A 16,469-nucleotide genomic window follows, 5' to 3' on the forward strand; every position below is an offset into this window, starting at 1 on the left:
GAATGCACGCGAAGCACAAACACACACGCACGCACACACACATACACACACGCACGCACACACATACATAAATGGTGTAACCAATACCTAAACAAGCTGAACACTAGCAGGGAGGGGGCTGGCGGAGTATTAGGAAAAATGACTTTTCGGCTTACATTCTACGACAATTTACCGTTGTGAGGTGGGCGCACACAGATGTTCAGCTAGCGCGCCATGTTGTGAGGTGGGCGCACACAGATGTTCAGCTAGCGCGCCATGTTGTGAGGTGGGCGCACACAGATGTTCAGCTAGCGCGCCATGTTGTGAGGTGGGCGCACACAGATGTTCAGCTAGCGCGCCATGTTGTGAGGTGGGCGCACACAGATGTTCAGCTAGCGCGCCATGTTGTGAGGTGGGCGCACATTGCTACCAACATCACTAAGTGTAGCGAAAAAAACAAAACCAATGGATTTGTAGAAAGTGTCAATCAAGCTGTGAAAATAAACACATTTCTTTTCTGTTAGTGGGCACGCAGATTTCATTGCACTCTGTAATTAGTTTCATAGACAAAATATAATTAGTCTCATTGATATCATGGGCAAAATATAATTAATCTCACCGATTTCATAGACAAAATATAATTAGTCTCACTTATTTCATTGTCAAAATGTATTTAGTCTAACTGATTACATAAGCGAAATATAGTTAATATGATTACATAGAGAAAATATAATTAGTCACACTGATTTTATAGACAAACAGTAGTCAGTCTTACTGATTACACAGACTAATTGTAATTGGTCTCACTGATTTCATAGACAAACTATAATTAGTTTGATTTCATGGACAAACTGTAATAAACCTCACCTATTGCATGGGCAAACTGTAATAAACCTGACCTATTGCATGGACAAACTGTAATTAGTCTGACTGACTACATAGACAAATTATGATTAGTCTGATTACATAGACAAACTGTAATAGTTTTATTGATTTCAAGGGCGAACTGTGTTCACTTTTTTAAAAATCTAATTGCAAGGGGGAAAAAGGAAATCCATCAATACTCTAGTAGTGTGTGAGAGTGTGTGGGTGTGTGATATAATACGTGTGTGTGTGTGTGGCGGGGGGAAGACGTCAAAAGAGAACATTGATAAGGTTACATCTACAGGCCCAACAGTAGCAAGACAAACTTTGACTACATTTCTAGTTTCCCAATGATAATGGTATCACAACAAACTTTGACTACATTTCTAGTTTCCCAATGATAATGGTATCACAACAAACTTTGACTACATTTCTAGTTTCCCAATGATAATGGTATCACAACAAACTTTGACTACATTTCTAGTTTCCCAATGATAATGGTATCACAACAAACTTTGACTACATTTCTAGTTTCCCAATGATAATGGTATCACAACAAACTTTGACTACATTTCTAGTTTCCCAATGATAATGGTATCACAACAAACTTTGACTACATTTCTAGTTTCCCAATGATAATGGTATCACAACAAACTTTGACTACATTTCTAGTTTCCCAATGATAATGGTATCACAACAAACTTTGACTACATTTCTAGTTTCCCAATGATAATGGTATCACAACAAACTTTGACTACATTTCTAGTTTCCCAATGATAATGGTATCACAACAAACTTTGACTACATTTCTAGTTTCCCAATGATAATGGTATCACAACAAACTTTGACTACATTTCTAGTTTCCCAATGATAATGGTATCACAACAAACTTTGACTACATTTCTAGTTTCCCAATGATAATGGTATCACAACAAACTTTGACTACATTTCTAGTTTCCCAATGATAATGGTATCACAACAAACTTTGACTACATTTCTAGTTTCCCAATGATAATGGTATCACAACAAACTTTGACTACATTTCTAGTTTCCCAATGATAATGGTATCACAACAAACTTTGACTACATTTCTAGTTTCCCAATGATAATGGTATCACAACAAACTTTGACTACATTTCTAGTTTCCCAATGATAATGGTATCACAACAAACTCCAAACTGGAATTCAAAATCTGAAGGGAAACGAAAGCATTGGAAAAAAAAAATCCCCTCATGTAATCAATGTTGAGGTCGATCCATTGAATGTGGTCTGTGTTGATGACCTTCAATAGGTCTGTGTGGATGACCTTCTACAGGTCTGTAGTAGAGATAGTTTACTGGCAGGGTTGATGGTGAGTCTTGGTTGTGATACAGAAAGTTGAGAGTTCAATATTTAATTTCTTAGTAAAACATATTGTCTCCAACTATTGCGTTTAGTGACATTGAACACAAGTTGACAATTGACTATGAAGCTTAATTGAAATATTTAGTTTAATTTTTTTATGTTAAAAAAATGTTAAAATGTCATATAGGAATATTACCTCATACAAAAATGCCCATTTTTGAGGGCAATGTGATTGGCTTATATAAAACATACAAAACTAAGAAGAAAATCAAATGCGACTATGGGAATGAGGTTTCATATATTTTATGATAGTGGAATAAAGTTGAGCTTGAAAATTATGTTTTATAAGAAGCTTATATCATCTCTGTCTGTCGGGGTGGAATCTTTTACACGTTATTTCTCCATTTTCCCATTCTCGGATCAAGTTGAAATTTTGCATACATATTCATAGTCGATGACAACACTTGAATCAATGAAAAAAAAAAGATAATCAATTAGTCGTCAGTAATTAATTTTGTTTCATATAGAGACAGCAGGGCCTATTAAACTACGAGAGATAAGCCTTGTGTAGAGAATCAGGCCGTTCGCTAAAATGTTTAAACAATCTATTTCTCTTCATGGATGAAGAGTTTGGACACCAAGTAATGGAAAGATCACTCTTTTATTTCTGCAAATCGGACGGACTAGAGTTACCCCACGTAATTTTAGAGGCGAAAAAAAAAAGGGGGTGGGGGACAACAAGTAGTATTCACCCGTCACTAATAGCAGGGCCGGACTTTACCATTGTGACCAAGAAGACATGGAAAGAGAACAAGCAATCTACTCTGTATTCACCCACCACTAAATAGCAGGACCGGACTTAACCATTGCGGGACTCAATGTGAAACGGTTTGGGTAGGGATACGGACAATAAGTGAAAATTAAGAGTTTGTATTAGAAAATATATTTGTCTTTGCATTTTATTCATTCTTTACTACGCACATAATGACTTTACGAGCCTTGCTTGTAGCGAAGGCATACAGTATATCATAAGAATTCTGTTTTCTACATAGATCACGCTCAATAGCAACATTTGCCAATTGTTTCAATCTAACTTTAAGAATTGTTGACCTAAAGTAATTCTTCATTAGTTTGAGGCGCGAGAAGCTTCTTTCACTAGATTCCACTATCACGTGATAATGCCGTTCCGCGGGAAATCTGTTATAAGTTATAAAATGGTTTAATTTAATAATTTATACACCTAGAATTAGCGAGGGTCCTATGAAAGTGTGGGGCACACTACGGACACATAGGTTGCAGTGGCCTAAGGCTGGCCCTGCAAAATAGCGGCGTATGCTACGCCGCCGGTCGACTTCTAGACTATAAAACCTTCTACTCTTTAAGTATTTGAAGGAACTTTTAATTTCATGGTGGAGGCACGAGATCTCGAGCTTGAATTCAGACTCGAACAACTTTTTTTAAAAATTGCTTTTGAAAAGGCAGCACAGAAATCTTCTCCCAGATCCCCTTCCTCCACTGGGTCACAAATGTTGCGCTAAAGAAAAGCAATTAATAAAAATATTTCCATTCGCACAGATTTTTTTATTGTTAGTCTAGATCTATTAAAATTAATTACATGATTGATTCAAATTAATTGATGCAATTTCACTAAATGTTAGCTTTTTTTTTTAAGTCTAAAAAAAAATATTTACTTCTTATTAGCTACAAATTATTAAACAGTTCATTTAACAGCCAAGCAAAATGACAGTGGGGAAAAAAACAACCACTCTGAATGGACTCACTGAGAGACATTAGTTTTCTCACCAAATACTATCTGAAGAGAATCTAATAACGGAAGTATCTGGCAGTTATCACGGAAAGTAAAGTACTGCAAAAAATCACTTCCTCTGAAAAACATAATACTTCATAGAGATTTTGATTTACTGAAAGGTTTCATCTGTCATAGTCTCGTTTTGAAAGTATACAGTTTCTGGATTGTTTGTCCTCCTTTACAAAGCTTTGTCCTCCTCCCTTGTGTCCTCCCATGAGCCAGCAGCTTTCTGATAAAGACAGTGGCGTAGCATCCATGGCGCGAAGGGGTTCAATGAACCCAGGCCCACAAGCAATAGGGGCCCACAGCTATGGCGTAGCAACCATGGCGCGAAGGATCTCATTACGAATGGCCTATGCTCAAGGCCAGTTGGAGCCCACATTAGAAATTAGGAAGAACATTTGTTTGTTCATTTCAAACACAATTAAGTAGTTTAACTCTGTTAAGAAGTTGTAAAAACATTACACTTTTAACACTATTACTTATATGCAGTCCTATCTGAATCAAACGTTATGACATAATTCCTTTTTTAAGAAAAAAGTACGATCTTTACATTGGAATGTCTTTACATTTAGTTTACTCATTTTTTTGTCACACACTAAATTTGTCTTATTGGCTGGAGAGGAACCCATCAAGTTGTTCTTGAACCCGGAGTACTAATGTGATATTTACTTGTGTAGCAAGCAGTGGTTACGTCCTATAGTCCTCGCAGTACTGGTGTGATATTTACTTGTGTAGCAGGCAGTGGTTACGTCCTATAGTCCTCGCAGTACTGGTGTGATATTTACTTGTGTAGCAGGCAGTGGTTACGCCCTATAGTCCTCGCAGTACTGGTGTGATATTTACTTGTGTAGCAGGCAGTGGTTACGTCCTATAGTCCTCGCAGTACTGGTGTGATATTTACTTGTGTAGCAGGCAGTGGTTACGTCCTATAGTCCTCGCAGTACTGGAGTGATATTTACTTCTGCAGCAGGCAGTGGTTACGTCCTATAATCATCGCAGTAATGGTGTGATATTTACTTGTGTAGCAGGCAGTGGTTACGTCCTATAGTCCTCGCAGTACTGGTGTGATATTTACTTGTGTAGCAGGCAGTGGTTACGTCCTATAGTCCTCGCAGTACTGGTGTGATATTTACTTGTGTAGCAGGCAGTGGTTACGTCCTATAGTCCTCGCAGTACTAGTGTGATATTTACTTGTGTAGCAGGCATTGGTTACGTCCTATAGTCCTCGCAGTACTGGAGTGATATTTACTTGTGTAGCAGGCAGTGGTTACGTCCTATAGTCCTCGCAGTACTGGTGTGATATTTACTTGTGTAGCAGGCAGTGGTTACGTCCTATAGTCCTCGCAGTACTGGAGTGATATTTACTTGTGTAGCAGGCAGTGGTTACGTCCTATAGTCCTCGCAGTACTGGAGAGATATTTACTTCTGCAGCAGGCAGTGGTTACGTCCTATAATCATCGCAGTAATGGTGTGATATTTACTTGTGTAGCAGGCATTGGTTACGTCCTATAGTCCTCGCAGTACTGGAGTGATATTTACTTGTGTATCAGGCAGTGGTTACGTCCTATAGTCCTCGCAGTACTGGTGTGATATTTACTTGTGTAGCAGGCAGTGGTTACGTCCTATAGTCATCGCAGTACTGGAGTGATATTTACTTGTGTAGCAGGCAGTGGTTACGTCCTATAGTCCTCGCAGTACTGGTGTGATATTTACTTGTGTAGCAGGCAGTGGTTACGTCCTATAGTCATCGCAGTACTGGAGTGATATTTACTTGTGTAGCAGGCAGTGGTTACGTCCTATAGTCCTCGCAGTACTGGTGTGATATTTACTTGTGTAGCAGGCAGTGGTTACGTCCTGTAGTCATCGCAGTACTGGCGTGATATTTACTTGTGTAGCAGGCAGTGGTTACGTCGTATACATCTACAGTCTCTGGCCATCACCTAAATTAAAATTTAACTTAACACTAATAGTCTAATATTTAAACTACATGCTTACGTATTACTTCCTAATGCGTCTTAAAACGAATAGAAATTAATTAATAATATCGTTTTATCCCGTGCTTTTAAGAATGTGCGCTTATAATACTGTCTCTAATTCAGTCACAAGAAGCACTGGCACTTGATTACCAACACCTATTTGGTTTAACACCAAGCCGTGTTTATGCCATCTCCCATTTAGCTCGAGCCTGTCACACAAGTCCTGGGTTGGATCCCCATACTAAATGAAATAAAGATGTTAAATGTTTTCTTGGAGGTTCAGCGAGTGCCTATTTAAATTATTCCGATAGCGGATTCCAGCGGTGGTTTATTTCGAAACCAATACGATGCCAATGCCCATACATTCACATCGTATGACCTCAAAACCATCCATTCGAATAACAAGTTTTTTTCTCCAAAAGTTACGATCTTTACATTGGAATGTCTTTGCATTTAGATAACTCATTTTTGTCACACACTAAATTTGTCTTATTGGCTGGACAGGGGACACCAAGATGTTCTTGAACCCGGGCCCACCAAATTGTTCTTAAACCCGTGCCCAAGGGTACCTTGCTACGCCACTAGATAAAGATAGCAATAGTACCTCTGTGCTAGTGTGTGTGTGTTTCCATGGTAACACCGAGAAAAGGAAGGGTTGGTTCTGATGAAACTGCGACATGGTCTGTCATAATTGATATTACTAGAAGGGACGTGTGTGGGAACGTAAGACAGTCCAGACGTGTATTTGTTGCCAGTTAAACATCTATTTGTGGCCAGTTAGACGTGTATTTGTTGCTAGACGTGTATTTGTTGCCAGTTAGACGTGTATTGGTGCTAGTTAGACGTGTATTTGTTGCTAGACGTGTATTTGTTGCTAGACGTGTATTTGTTGCTAGTTAGACGTGTATTTGTTGCTAGTTAGACGTGTATTTGTTGCCAGTTAGATGTGTTTTTGTTGCCAGTTAAACATGTATTTGTTGCTAGTTAGATGTGTATTTGTTGCTAGACGTGTATTTGTTGCCAGTTAGACGTGTATTTGTTGCTAGTTAGACGTGTATTTGTTGCCAGTTAGATGTGTTTTTGTTGCCAGTTAAACATGTATTTATTGCTAGTTAGACGTGTATTTGTTGCCAGTTAAACATGTATTTGTTGCTAGTTAGACGTGTATTTGTTGCCAGTTAGACGTGTATTTGTTGCCAGTTAGACGTGTATTTGTTGCTAGAAGTGTATTTGTGGCCAGTTAGACGTGTATTTGTTGCTAGCTAGACGTGCATTTGTTGCTAGACGTGTATTTGTGGCCTGTTAGACGTGTATATGTTGCCAGTTAGATGAGTATTTGTTGCCAGTTAGACGTGTATTTATTGCTAGTTAGACGTGTATTTGTTGCTAGACGTGTATTTGTGGCCAGTTAGACGTGTATTTGTTGCTAGTTAAACATGTATTTGTGGCCAGTTAGACGTGTATTTGTTGCTAGACGTGTATTTGTTGTCAGTTAGACGTGTATTTGTTGCTAGACGTGTATTTGTTGTCAGTTAGACGTGTATTTGTTGCTAGTTAGACGTGTATTTGTTGCTAGACGTGTATTTGTTGTCAGTTAGACGTGTATTTGTTGCCAGTTAGACGTGTATTTGTTGCTAGACGTGTATTTGTGGCCAGTTAGACGTGTATATGTTGCCAGTTAGATGAGTATTTGTTGCCAGTTAGACGTGTATTTATTGCTAGTTAGACGTGTATTTGTTGCTAGACGTGTATTTGTGGCCAGTTAGACGTGTATTTGTTGCTAGTTAAACATGTATTTGTGGCCAGTTAGACGTGTATTTGTTGCTAGACGTGTATTTGTTGTCAGTTAGACGTGTATTTGTTGCTAGACGTGTATTTGTTGTCAGTTAGACGTGTATTTGTTGCCAGTTAGACGTGTATTTGTTGCTAGACGTGTATTTGTTGTCAGTTAGACGTGTATTTGTTGCCAGTTAGACGTGTATTTGTTGCTAGACGTGTATTTGTTGCCAGTTAGACGTGTATTTGTTGCCAGTTAGACGTGTATATGTTGCCAGTTAGACGTGTATTTGTGGCCAGTTAGACGTGTATTTGTTGCTGGACGTGTATTTGTTTCAAGTTAGACGTGTATTTGTTGCCAGTTAGATTTGTCTTCAAATTTCCAATTCTTTTATGTTACTACTAAATCTCATTTCAAGTTGAACTTAATTCTATTCATAAATAAAAGCTCTAGTACGTTTGTATTTTAAGAAAGAAGTTCATTCAAGCTATTGAAAGTCATTTCATTAAAACTATAATAGGACTACATCGGTTTGTTTCTATTATATGTTTGAAGGTATAAACCAACGAACGACAACAACACTCTGTCAAAGTGTTTCTGTAATAGTGTGAAAGTGTCACTGTTGTAGTGTCACTGTGTTTATACATTCATTGTACACATCTGTTACTGTGGCAAGACGTCAGAGATCCCAAGAACACCCGCTGAAATGAACTAGACGATTAGCATAAAGATACTAGATTAGAAGTGTCATTTTACTTCAGTCACTGCTTGTACATTCAACTCAGCAGCTGCCTCTAGTTTTAAATAGTTTCAATTACTGCTCTCCAATCAGTAGCTGTAATCAACACGGTGTGAATGGTCCTCAGAAGTATGTTATGACTCGGTCACAACCATGAATATTAATGAGGGTTTGTTTGTGATGCGTGGCAACAATGGTCTTTTTACTCCAGGGGTCGTATGAGGTCTGCTGTTTCTTTAGCTATCTCCATTTTTGAGACAATTGGAAATATGTTCTCTAGCGATCTGAGGCGAACCTTTGTTAGTTTGGGTGTTGTTGTTTTTTTGTTGTTTGTTTCGTAACTTTTTAAGTAAATCTTCTTCTAGAACATTATATTTTTAGCGGCCACCGAAAGGGGAAAAGACGCTATTAGTTTTGTGCGAAATGTCTGTCCGTCTGTCCGTCCGTCCCGTTTAGATCTCGTAAACTAGAAAAGATATTGAAAATCCGACATCACAATATTTTAGACCATTCAAAGTTCTGATGCAACGGCTACTTTTTTTTTCTGAAATCGAAAAATCTAATTTTTAAAATCAGTTATGCAAGCAGTTTTTTAAAGAGAAAAAGCTAATTAGTATGCATTATAAGTTAGACCTAATTTAAAACGAATAGTAATCTTGTAAATTTCATTTTCCTTTTTTTTTAAAATGCAGGTAGAGGAAGAGATCGAGGCTTTTCAAAACAACTAGATCAATAGTAAGACATTAGTTAAGCCAGGGGAGGCGCTGTGGCTGAGCGGTATAAAGCTCCTAGCTTCCTAACCGGGGTTACCGGGTTCGAATCCTGGTGAAGACTGGGATTTTTTAACTTTGGAATCCCTGGGCGCCTCTGAGTCCACTCAGCCCTAATGGGTACTTGACATTAGTTGGGGAAAAGTAAAGGCGGTTGGTCGTTGTGCTGGCTACATGACACCCTCGAATCAGATGACCCTTATATCATCTGCCCTATAGACCACAAGGTCTGAAATGGGAACTAGTTAGGCCAGGTTCACATCTAACTTTACATTCACTTTCACCTATCCTTTGATCTGCGGGACCGTTGGGGCACTACACAAGATCTGTTAACCTTCTTTCTCCATTCTTATCTCTCATTTGTCTTCGATATAATTTCATGCGGATGTTCTTTTAGAAAATATTGAAGCCTGTGTGGACCACTTCGGGGGCCAATTTTAAGTTTGTGTTGTTTCCACACAAACTGTCTTTTGTAACCTTGTTTTTTTTTTTTGTTATAGACATTAAAGACATTAAAGACAGTACTACTTCTGAAGTTAACTCTGTTGTCTTTTTGTTTTTTCATTCTCTTTTGTATAGCGTAGATTATGACATTCAGCTCGCGTAAGAAAAGTGATCCGAAAAAAACCCAGAAAAAAACATATTGTAGAATTTTAATACTACAAATAAGTTTGAAACAAAATATTTCTTTCTTTTTAATTAAATATTTTTGAAAATGTATTTTTTTATCGATTTATTTTTGGCTAAAGTTTTTATTGTCATTAATGCGTGTTCACGTAGAGAGATAGAAAACAATTCTGTTTTTTTCTTTGTTTTTCTTTACTTTGTTTTTTGTTTTGTTGTATTTTTTTCCTTTGCTTTGTTTGCTGGTCGATGTTTGTTGCCACACCAAAGGCGCGTGCAATGGGCTCTACATCAAGTCTACAACACAGATGCATGTCTTTTTTCTTCCATGTAATAGAAATGATATAAAGTGATTTGGTGTATGTTTAGTCTTGTTGAAAGTTGTTGGTGTATGTTGAAAGTTGTTGGTGTATGTTGAAAGCTGTTGGTGTATGTTGAAAGCTGTTGGTGTATGTTGAAAGCTGTTGGTGTATGTTGAAAGCTGTTGGTGTATGTTGAAAGCTGTTGGTGTATGTTGAAAGCTGTTGGTGTATGTTGAAAGCTGTTGGTGTATGTTGAAAGTTGTTGGTGTATGTTGAAAGTTGTTGGTGTGTGTTGAAAGCTGTTGGTGTGTATTGAAAGTTGTTGATGTATGTTGAAAGTTGTTGATGTATGTTGAAAGTTGTTAGTGTGTATTTTGAAAGTTGTTGGTGTATGTTGAAAGCTGTCGGTGTATGAAGATAGTTGTTGGTGCATGTTGAAAGTTGTTGGTATATGTTGCAAGTTGTTGATGTATGTTGAAACTGTTGGTGTATGTTGCGAATGGTTGATGTATGTTGAAAGCTGTTGGTGTATGTTGCAAGTGGTTGATGTATGTTGAAAGTTGATGGTATATGTTGCAAGTTGTTGATGTATGTTGAAAGCTGTTGGTGTATGTTGCAAGTTGTTGATGTATGTTGAAAGCTGTTGGTGTATGTTGAAAGCTGTTGGTGTATGTTGCAAGTGGTTGATGTATGGTTGGGCAGGCCTCACCGTGCTTCAAGTAAATACATACAAACGAAAGCGTCTACTTGACTAAGTCAACGCGTTGTGTGATTTGGTAACACCTGAACTTTCGCCCTGAATGCTAATGTTGTCACTGTGTAATTGTGACTTATTGTATACACTTGAACCATCATCCATTAAATACTTATCTGAGCTCAATATTTTAAAAATGCTAGCTGGGACATTCCCTGACCTATATACGTCTATATATGAACACATATTTTACCTGACTGCACTATTTATAAATGTATACTATTTTTTTGTCTACCCCCCCAGGTGTGTCTCCAACTCTAGTCAATAGATGGCGAATGGTGAATAAGATGTGCACCTCAGAACACTGTGGATAATGACACACAAGTCCCTGACTACACAATGGATGATGACACAGTCACGGCGGAGCATCTCGCCAGTACTAAGAAATGATCTAAAGAGTTTCATAAGTTTTTGTGTTTTCTTTTCGGCATTTGGATTACACTCCTACTGGGTCAAGGGTCACTGAATGGAGAGTTTCAACAGATGGTATGGTTGGATCACGTGACTAAATGTTGATTTTTTTTTCTTACCCTTAATGGCCTGTGTTGTCCAGCATGGAATAAATTATTAAGTCAAGGGCTGTAATTAGTTCTAAACGCAGTGCTAGCATTCAGTAGGAACTCCAGTGGTGCCCAGAATTTTTAGACCCGGCACTGTTTTAGACATGAGTGTCACGGACTGCATATTCGCAAAATAAGTAAATAAATAATAATAAAAAATAATTATAAAGGGACTACGGTGAATTTTGTTTCTTTTTAACGAAACTCGACCCTGGCAGAGCCAGAGAATGAATGCTCGTTCGTTTCTAACATAATAATAATAATAATAATAATGATAATAATAATAATTCCTCAGTGGACACTGATAAAGGGACTACAATGAATTTCGTTTCTCTTGAATAAAACTTCGACCCTGGCAGGGCCGGACAATGAATGCTCGTTTCTAACATAACAATAATAATAATGAAAATAAACTTAATCTCTTTGACTACACCATACATCGTGCGCAGCTGTTTCGAGAAGCCAGACGGCAGCGCGTCAAGAGTTGTGGTCTGCTGGGCCTCACTGCATGACGTCATTGATAACTGTTTGACTCCTGGGTGGGTCACTAATCTAAGCATTTCAAACTACACCAGTGCAAACATAGTCCTATAAATAGTCAACATTTCTAGTTGAAAGCACTAGATTGAATTAATCTGTTGATCAGAGAATTTCACTTTGTATCTGAGAGAATTCTGTTGTGTTTCGTATATTTAGACTTGTGTTAGAGCCGGTCGTTGACTTGTAGCACCAAACTGCTGGTAGACAACTAAACCGTCGTAGGCGAAAAATATCTGAACTATTAAAACTTGAAATAACTTGGGTAACTTCTATGTGAACAATACTAATAACTTTTATTATAATATAGACAATATCAAGTTGATATGAGATAAAGTCAATGTACTAAACTTTAGTAATTATATCTCTTAACAAAATATAGGCCCTAAGTCACTACAATAACAGGTCTATTCGGTCTCACGTTCTAGAGTCGTTTCTCCTAAGACCAAATGACGACAATGTCACATATCTTGCATCATTCACAACCAATCGCTAACCTCTTCCCACCGTCACCATAGAAATACACAAACACGCACACACACTCCGTAAGAATTTGTACATAGGAACAATATCAACTATGGTTTAAATTTCTCTACTGAAATTGAATTGAAACATAATATTGTACAAGAACGTATCCATTTATTAAACATTTAGAGGAACACTAATTTGATGTAACACTCGCTAAAATTTAACAACCAATCCTTGTTTTATTTTCACCATCACGTGCTTAGCTGTTTTTTTTTATCGCCTCCCCTTTTATCTTCGCTCTTCAATTGTTATGTTTCGTCTCTTGTTTCGCTGAATGAGCAAACATCATTGTTTTTATTTCAAGCAATAAAGATCTTTTATAGTTAATAGATGTAATGAATTCTATCCGACTTTATAAGGCAATGGATCGCAATCCACTTTCAAGTCAAAAAGAAATTGACTCAAGAAATGTTTCTACTAGAAGTGAAAAGTGCTACAAGCTAAAAGTGAAAAGTGCTACAAGCTAAAAGTGAAAAGTGCTACAAGCTAAGACAATGTAATAAACGCAAACATACAAATATTCATTCGTATCAAACTTTTAAGACAAAATGAGCTAGCACACAAACTAGAATGCAGGATCTGTATCAGTAGTGCTCACAGTAGACTCATACATCAATTCTTTGATCACCTTAATTTAACGGAATCTCACAAGTAAACGCATTGATGACATTCACCTTGAAATAATAGTGGAGAACAATGCATATTTTCTCAAAACTTCAAATAATTTAGATCTAATGCAATTTTTACATCAATAATTTAGAACAAAGGATGACAGTACACACATATGACTACGAACAATTTCAACAAGTTAACATAATCTAAATGCGATATACATTACAAAAGATAAGACTTCCAAATTAATTTTTTTTCTGAAAAAATGGTTTATATGTAAGCGCATAAAAGAAGCGCATTTAATTAAAGAGCGTCTCTCTAGTAGGAACATACTTTGTACCTATTTTGATCACTATGAAGACAACAGCAAAAATAAATAACCAATCGTTGCGTTGTTTGAAGAAAGACCTCGAACAAACTTTTTTTTTTTACCATTTTAGAAATTTAGTTTTTATGTAATAATAATTACGACAAAGATAACAATTAGATCTGCTTAGCGACGTAAAATACTACAACCATTATTAATCTTCGGATTCGTAGGCATTCAGCGTAGATTTGTGCGTAGATCTAAACTTACAATCTTTAACGCTAGTAGTAATGAAACCAAAGCACATCAGTTTAAAAAAATTTGAATGTATAGACTTAGACTAAGTAATAACAATAATAGAAATTCTCTTTCAACGGACTTTATTATTTCCTCTAGTTTCTCAGCAGGAAACGGAAGTGATGCCAGCAATAGTGAAGCATAAAACATAATCTAGAAAGTAATAGTTACAGAAATCTATGTGGAACAGACGTAGAAATATTTCACACGCAATATAATGGGAATAACATTCTACTGGAAGAAACAGATCTAACAAGATCTTAAAGGAAGAAACAGATCTAACAAGATCTTAAAGGAAGAAACAGATCTAACAAGATCTTAAAGGAAGAATCAGATCTAACAAGATCTTAAAGGAAGAAACAGATCTAACAAGATCTTAAAGGAAGAATCAGATCTAACAAGATCTTAAAGGAAGAATCAGATCTAACAAGATCTTAAAGGAAGAAACATAGATGTAATAGGCGGAATGGTTAATATATTTTGTCCCCCCCTTCCACGCCGTCTCAATGAAAACTTCTCCTTAAGCTGAACTGGATTCGTTTCAATACTGGAGGAAGATTGTTTCCAATTACGTCATTTGTTTTTTACATTAACGTCAAAACTACGTCATTCTTTGACAGTAACGTCAGACTACGTCATTCTTTGGCAGTGCTGTCAGACTACGTCATTCTTTGGCAGTGCTGTCAGACTACGTCATTCTTTGGCAGTGCTGTCAGACTACGTCATTCTTTGGCAGTGCTGTCAGACTACGTCATTCTTTGGCAGTTACGTCAGACTACGTCATTCTTTGACAGTGCTGTCAGACTACGTCATTCTTTGGCAGTGCTGTCAAACTACGTCATTCTTTGACAGTTACGTCCGAAGTTTACGGAATACGTCAACACCAAAAGAGATCTTAATAAATAAAGGGAAACCAGAAGTGACTGGTCACCAGACGGACCACGATGTGTCCACTATTGTCCAGGCTGCACCAGAATGGCTGAATGCTGGGGTTGGTACGGCATGCGTGTACCCTGGCGGATTAGCTGGATGTTCATGCTCTTGGCTGTAGACACGCTGACGGCTGGTGAGTAGTCTTTATGTTGTCGAGATGTTTGTCAGTTCGTTAGTCATGTTCTCTGAAATACACGCATATCTACATCTGTACGCACTCACATATACTCACAAGGCCGGCATACACATGACAAACTTGTTTAACTATTTCTCAATATTATAATTATCAGATACTTCTTAAAGGAAATCCATATTAAGGTCATAATCAAGCTAGTAATAGATGTGAGTAAGCCAAGTCGAGAATATAATGATGTTTAGAATGTCAATTCAGGCAACATTTATTTATTCAATATGCGTAAATTTCTTTACCTGTTTTTCTACCATGTAAAATAGGATATTTGTATTTGCTTTTCTTTGTTAAATATAGCCACATGCACATAGAGATATCTGCCGAAATCAACCACTGATTTATTACATTAACAAGTAAAAAGATGGTCATTGTCAAAGCTGGACATAGAAGGATTAAATGGAGAACTTATGTGTTAGGCAGAATAGTGAGGGTGTGTATGTGATTAAACCCTAATCCTAACTTTACATATCCACATTAGAGCACACTTACAATGTCTCACTGCTCATTGTTTACATCTTAAAATTAAAAAAAAATAAGTGAACGATAATAAAACGGTTGATGTCAAAATTATGACCAAAAAAAAACCTACTATAAATGATTTTGATGTGTCTGTAAAGTTTTAAAAATCTTGGGTATCTTTCCTGTTACAAAATACATATCTATATGCAAGCTTTAAGTTAGCATAGCTTAGCTAAAACCGAAGTTGCCAAACTCATTTGCTTAGTTTTTCTTTCCCAAGTTGACAACCTTACCATGGAATATTGGGGCGTGATGTCTGTGTGGTAAAGCATGTCTTCTGAACCGAGTTGTCTCGGGTTCGAATCTCGGTGCAGGCTGAGATTTTGAAATTCAGGATTTTTGGGACGCTTCTGAGTCCACCCTACTCCAATGGCTATCTGACATCATTTGGAAAGTAAAGGCGGTTGGTCGTTGTGCTGGCCGCATGACACCTTCATTGAAAGTAGGCCAAAAACACATGACCTTTACATCATTGACCTATGAATCGCAAGTTCTAAAATAAGTATTTTTTTTTACCCTCAAACTTGACCCTCACACTTGACCCTTACACTTGACCCTTACACTTGACCCTCACACTTGACCCTCATACTTGACCCTTACACTTGACCCTCACACTTGACCCTTACACTTGACCCTCACACTTGACCTTACACTTGACCCTCACACTTGACCCTCACACTTGACCCTTACATTTGACCCTCACACTTGACCCTCACACTTGACCCTCACACTTGACCCTTACACTTGACCCTCACACTTGACCCTTACATTTGACCCTCACACTTGACCCTCACACTTGACCCTTACACTTGACCCTTACACTTGACCCTCACACTTGACCCTCACACTTGACTAACTTCATTAAAAAATTGTATGTTTCGGTTTGTTTTTTGATCTATTGAATGTTTTATCTTTGGTTTAGTTTTGTGTTGTTTTCATCGATAGCTGCATTGATTGAGGCGTAGAGTAAATAGGAACTAGCACTGGTAGCTGTGTGACACATTTCATCTATCACGTCCGTTTAGTGTGAAGCATCTAATATTG

At 37.4% G+C, this 16,469-nt stretch overlaps 1 protein-coding gene across 4 annotated transcripts in view; it reads left to right on the forward strand.

Moving 5' to 3' along the window:
* LOC106074843 (kin of IRRE-like protein 2) overlaps positions 1 to 16,469 on the forward strand; it is a 321,964-nt gene that overhangs the window by 134,749 nt on the left and 170,746 nt on the right. For 2 of the 4 annotated variants that reach the window (XM_056011107.1, XM_056011100.1), the window contains exons 2-3: positions 11,186 to 11,428; positions 13,883 to 14,849. In XM_056011107.1, coding sequence (XP_055867082.1) covers positions 14,759 to 14,849 — 91 coding nt within the window. In that variant the 5' untranslated portion in view covers positions 11,186 to 11,428; positions 13,883 to 14,758. Of the gene's footprint in view, positions 1 to 11,185; positions 12,042 to 13,882; positions 14,850 to 16,469 lie in introns of all 4 variants that reach the window. The other 2 variants (XM_056011115.1, XM_056011121.1) reach the window with 2 other exon arrangements.

This window comes from Biomphalaria glabrata, chromosome 1, assembly GCF_947242115.1.
Source record: "Biomphalaria glabrata chromosome 1, xgBioGlab47.1, whole genome shotgun sequence".
Taxonomy (NCBI): Eukaryota; Metazoa; Mollusca; class Gastropoda; family Planorbidae; genus Biomphalaria; species Biomphalaria glabrata.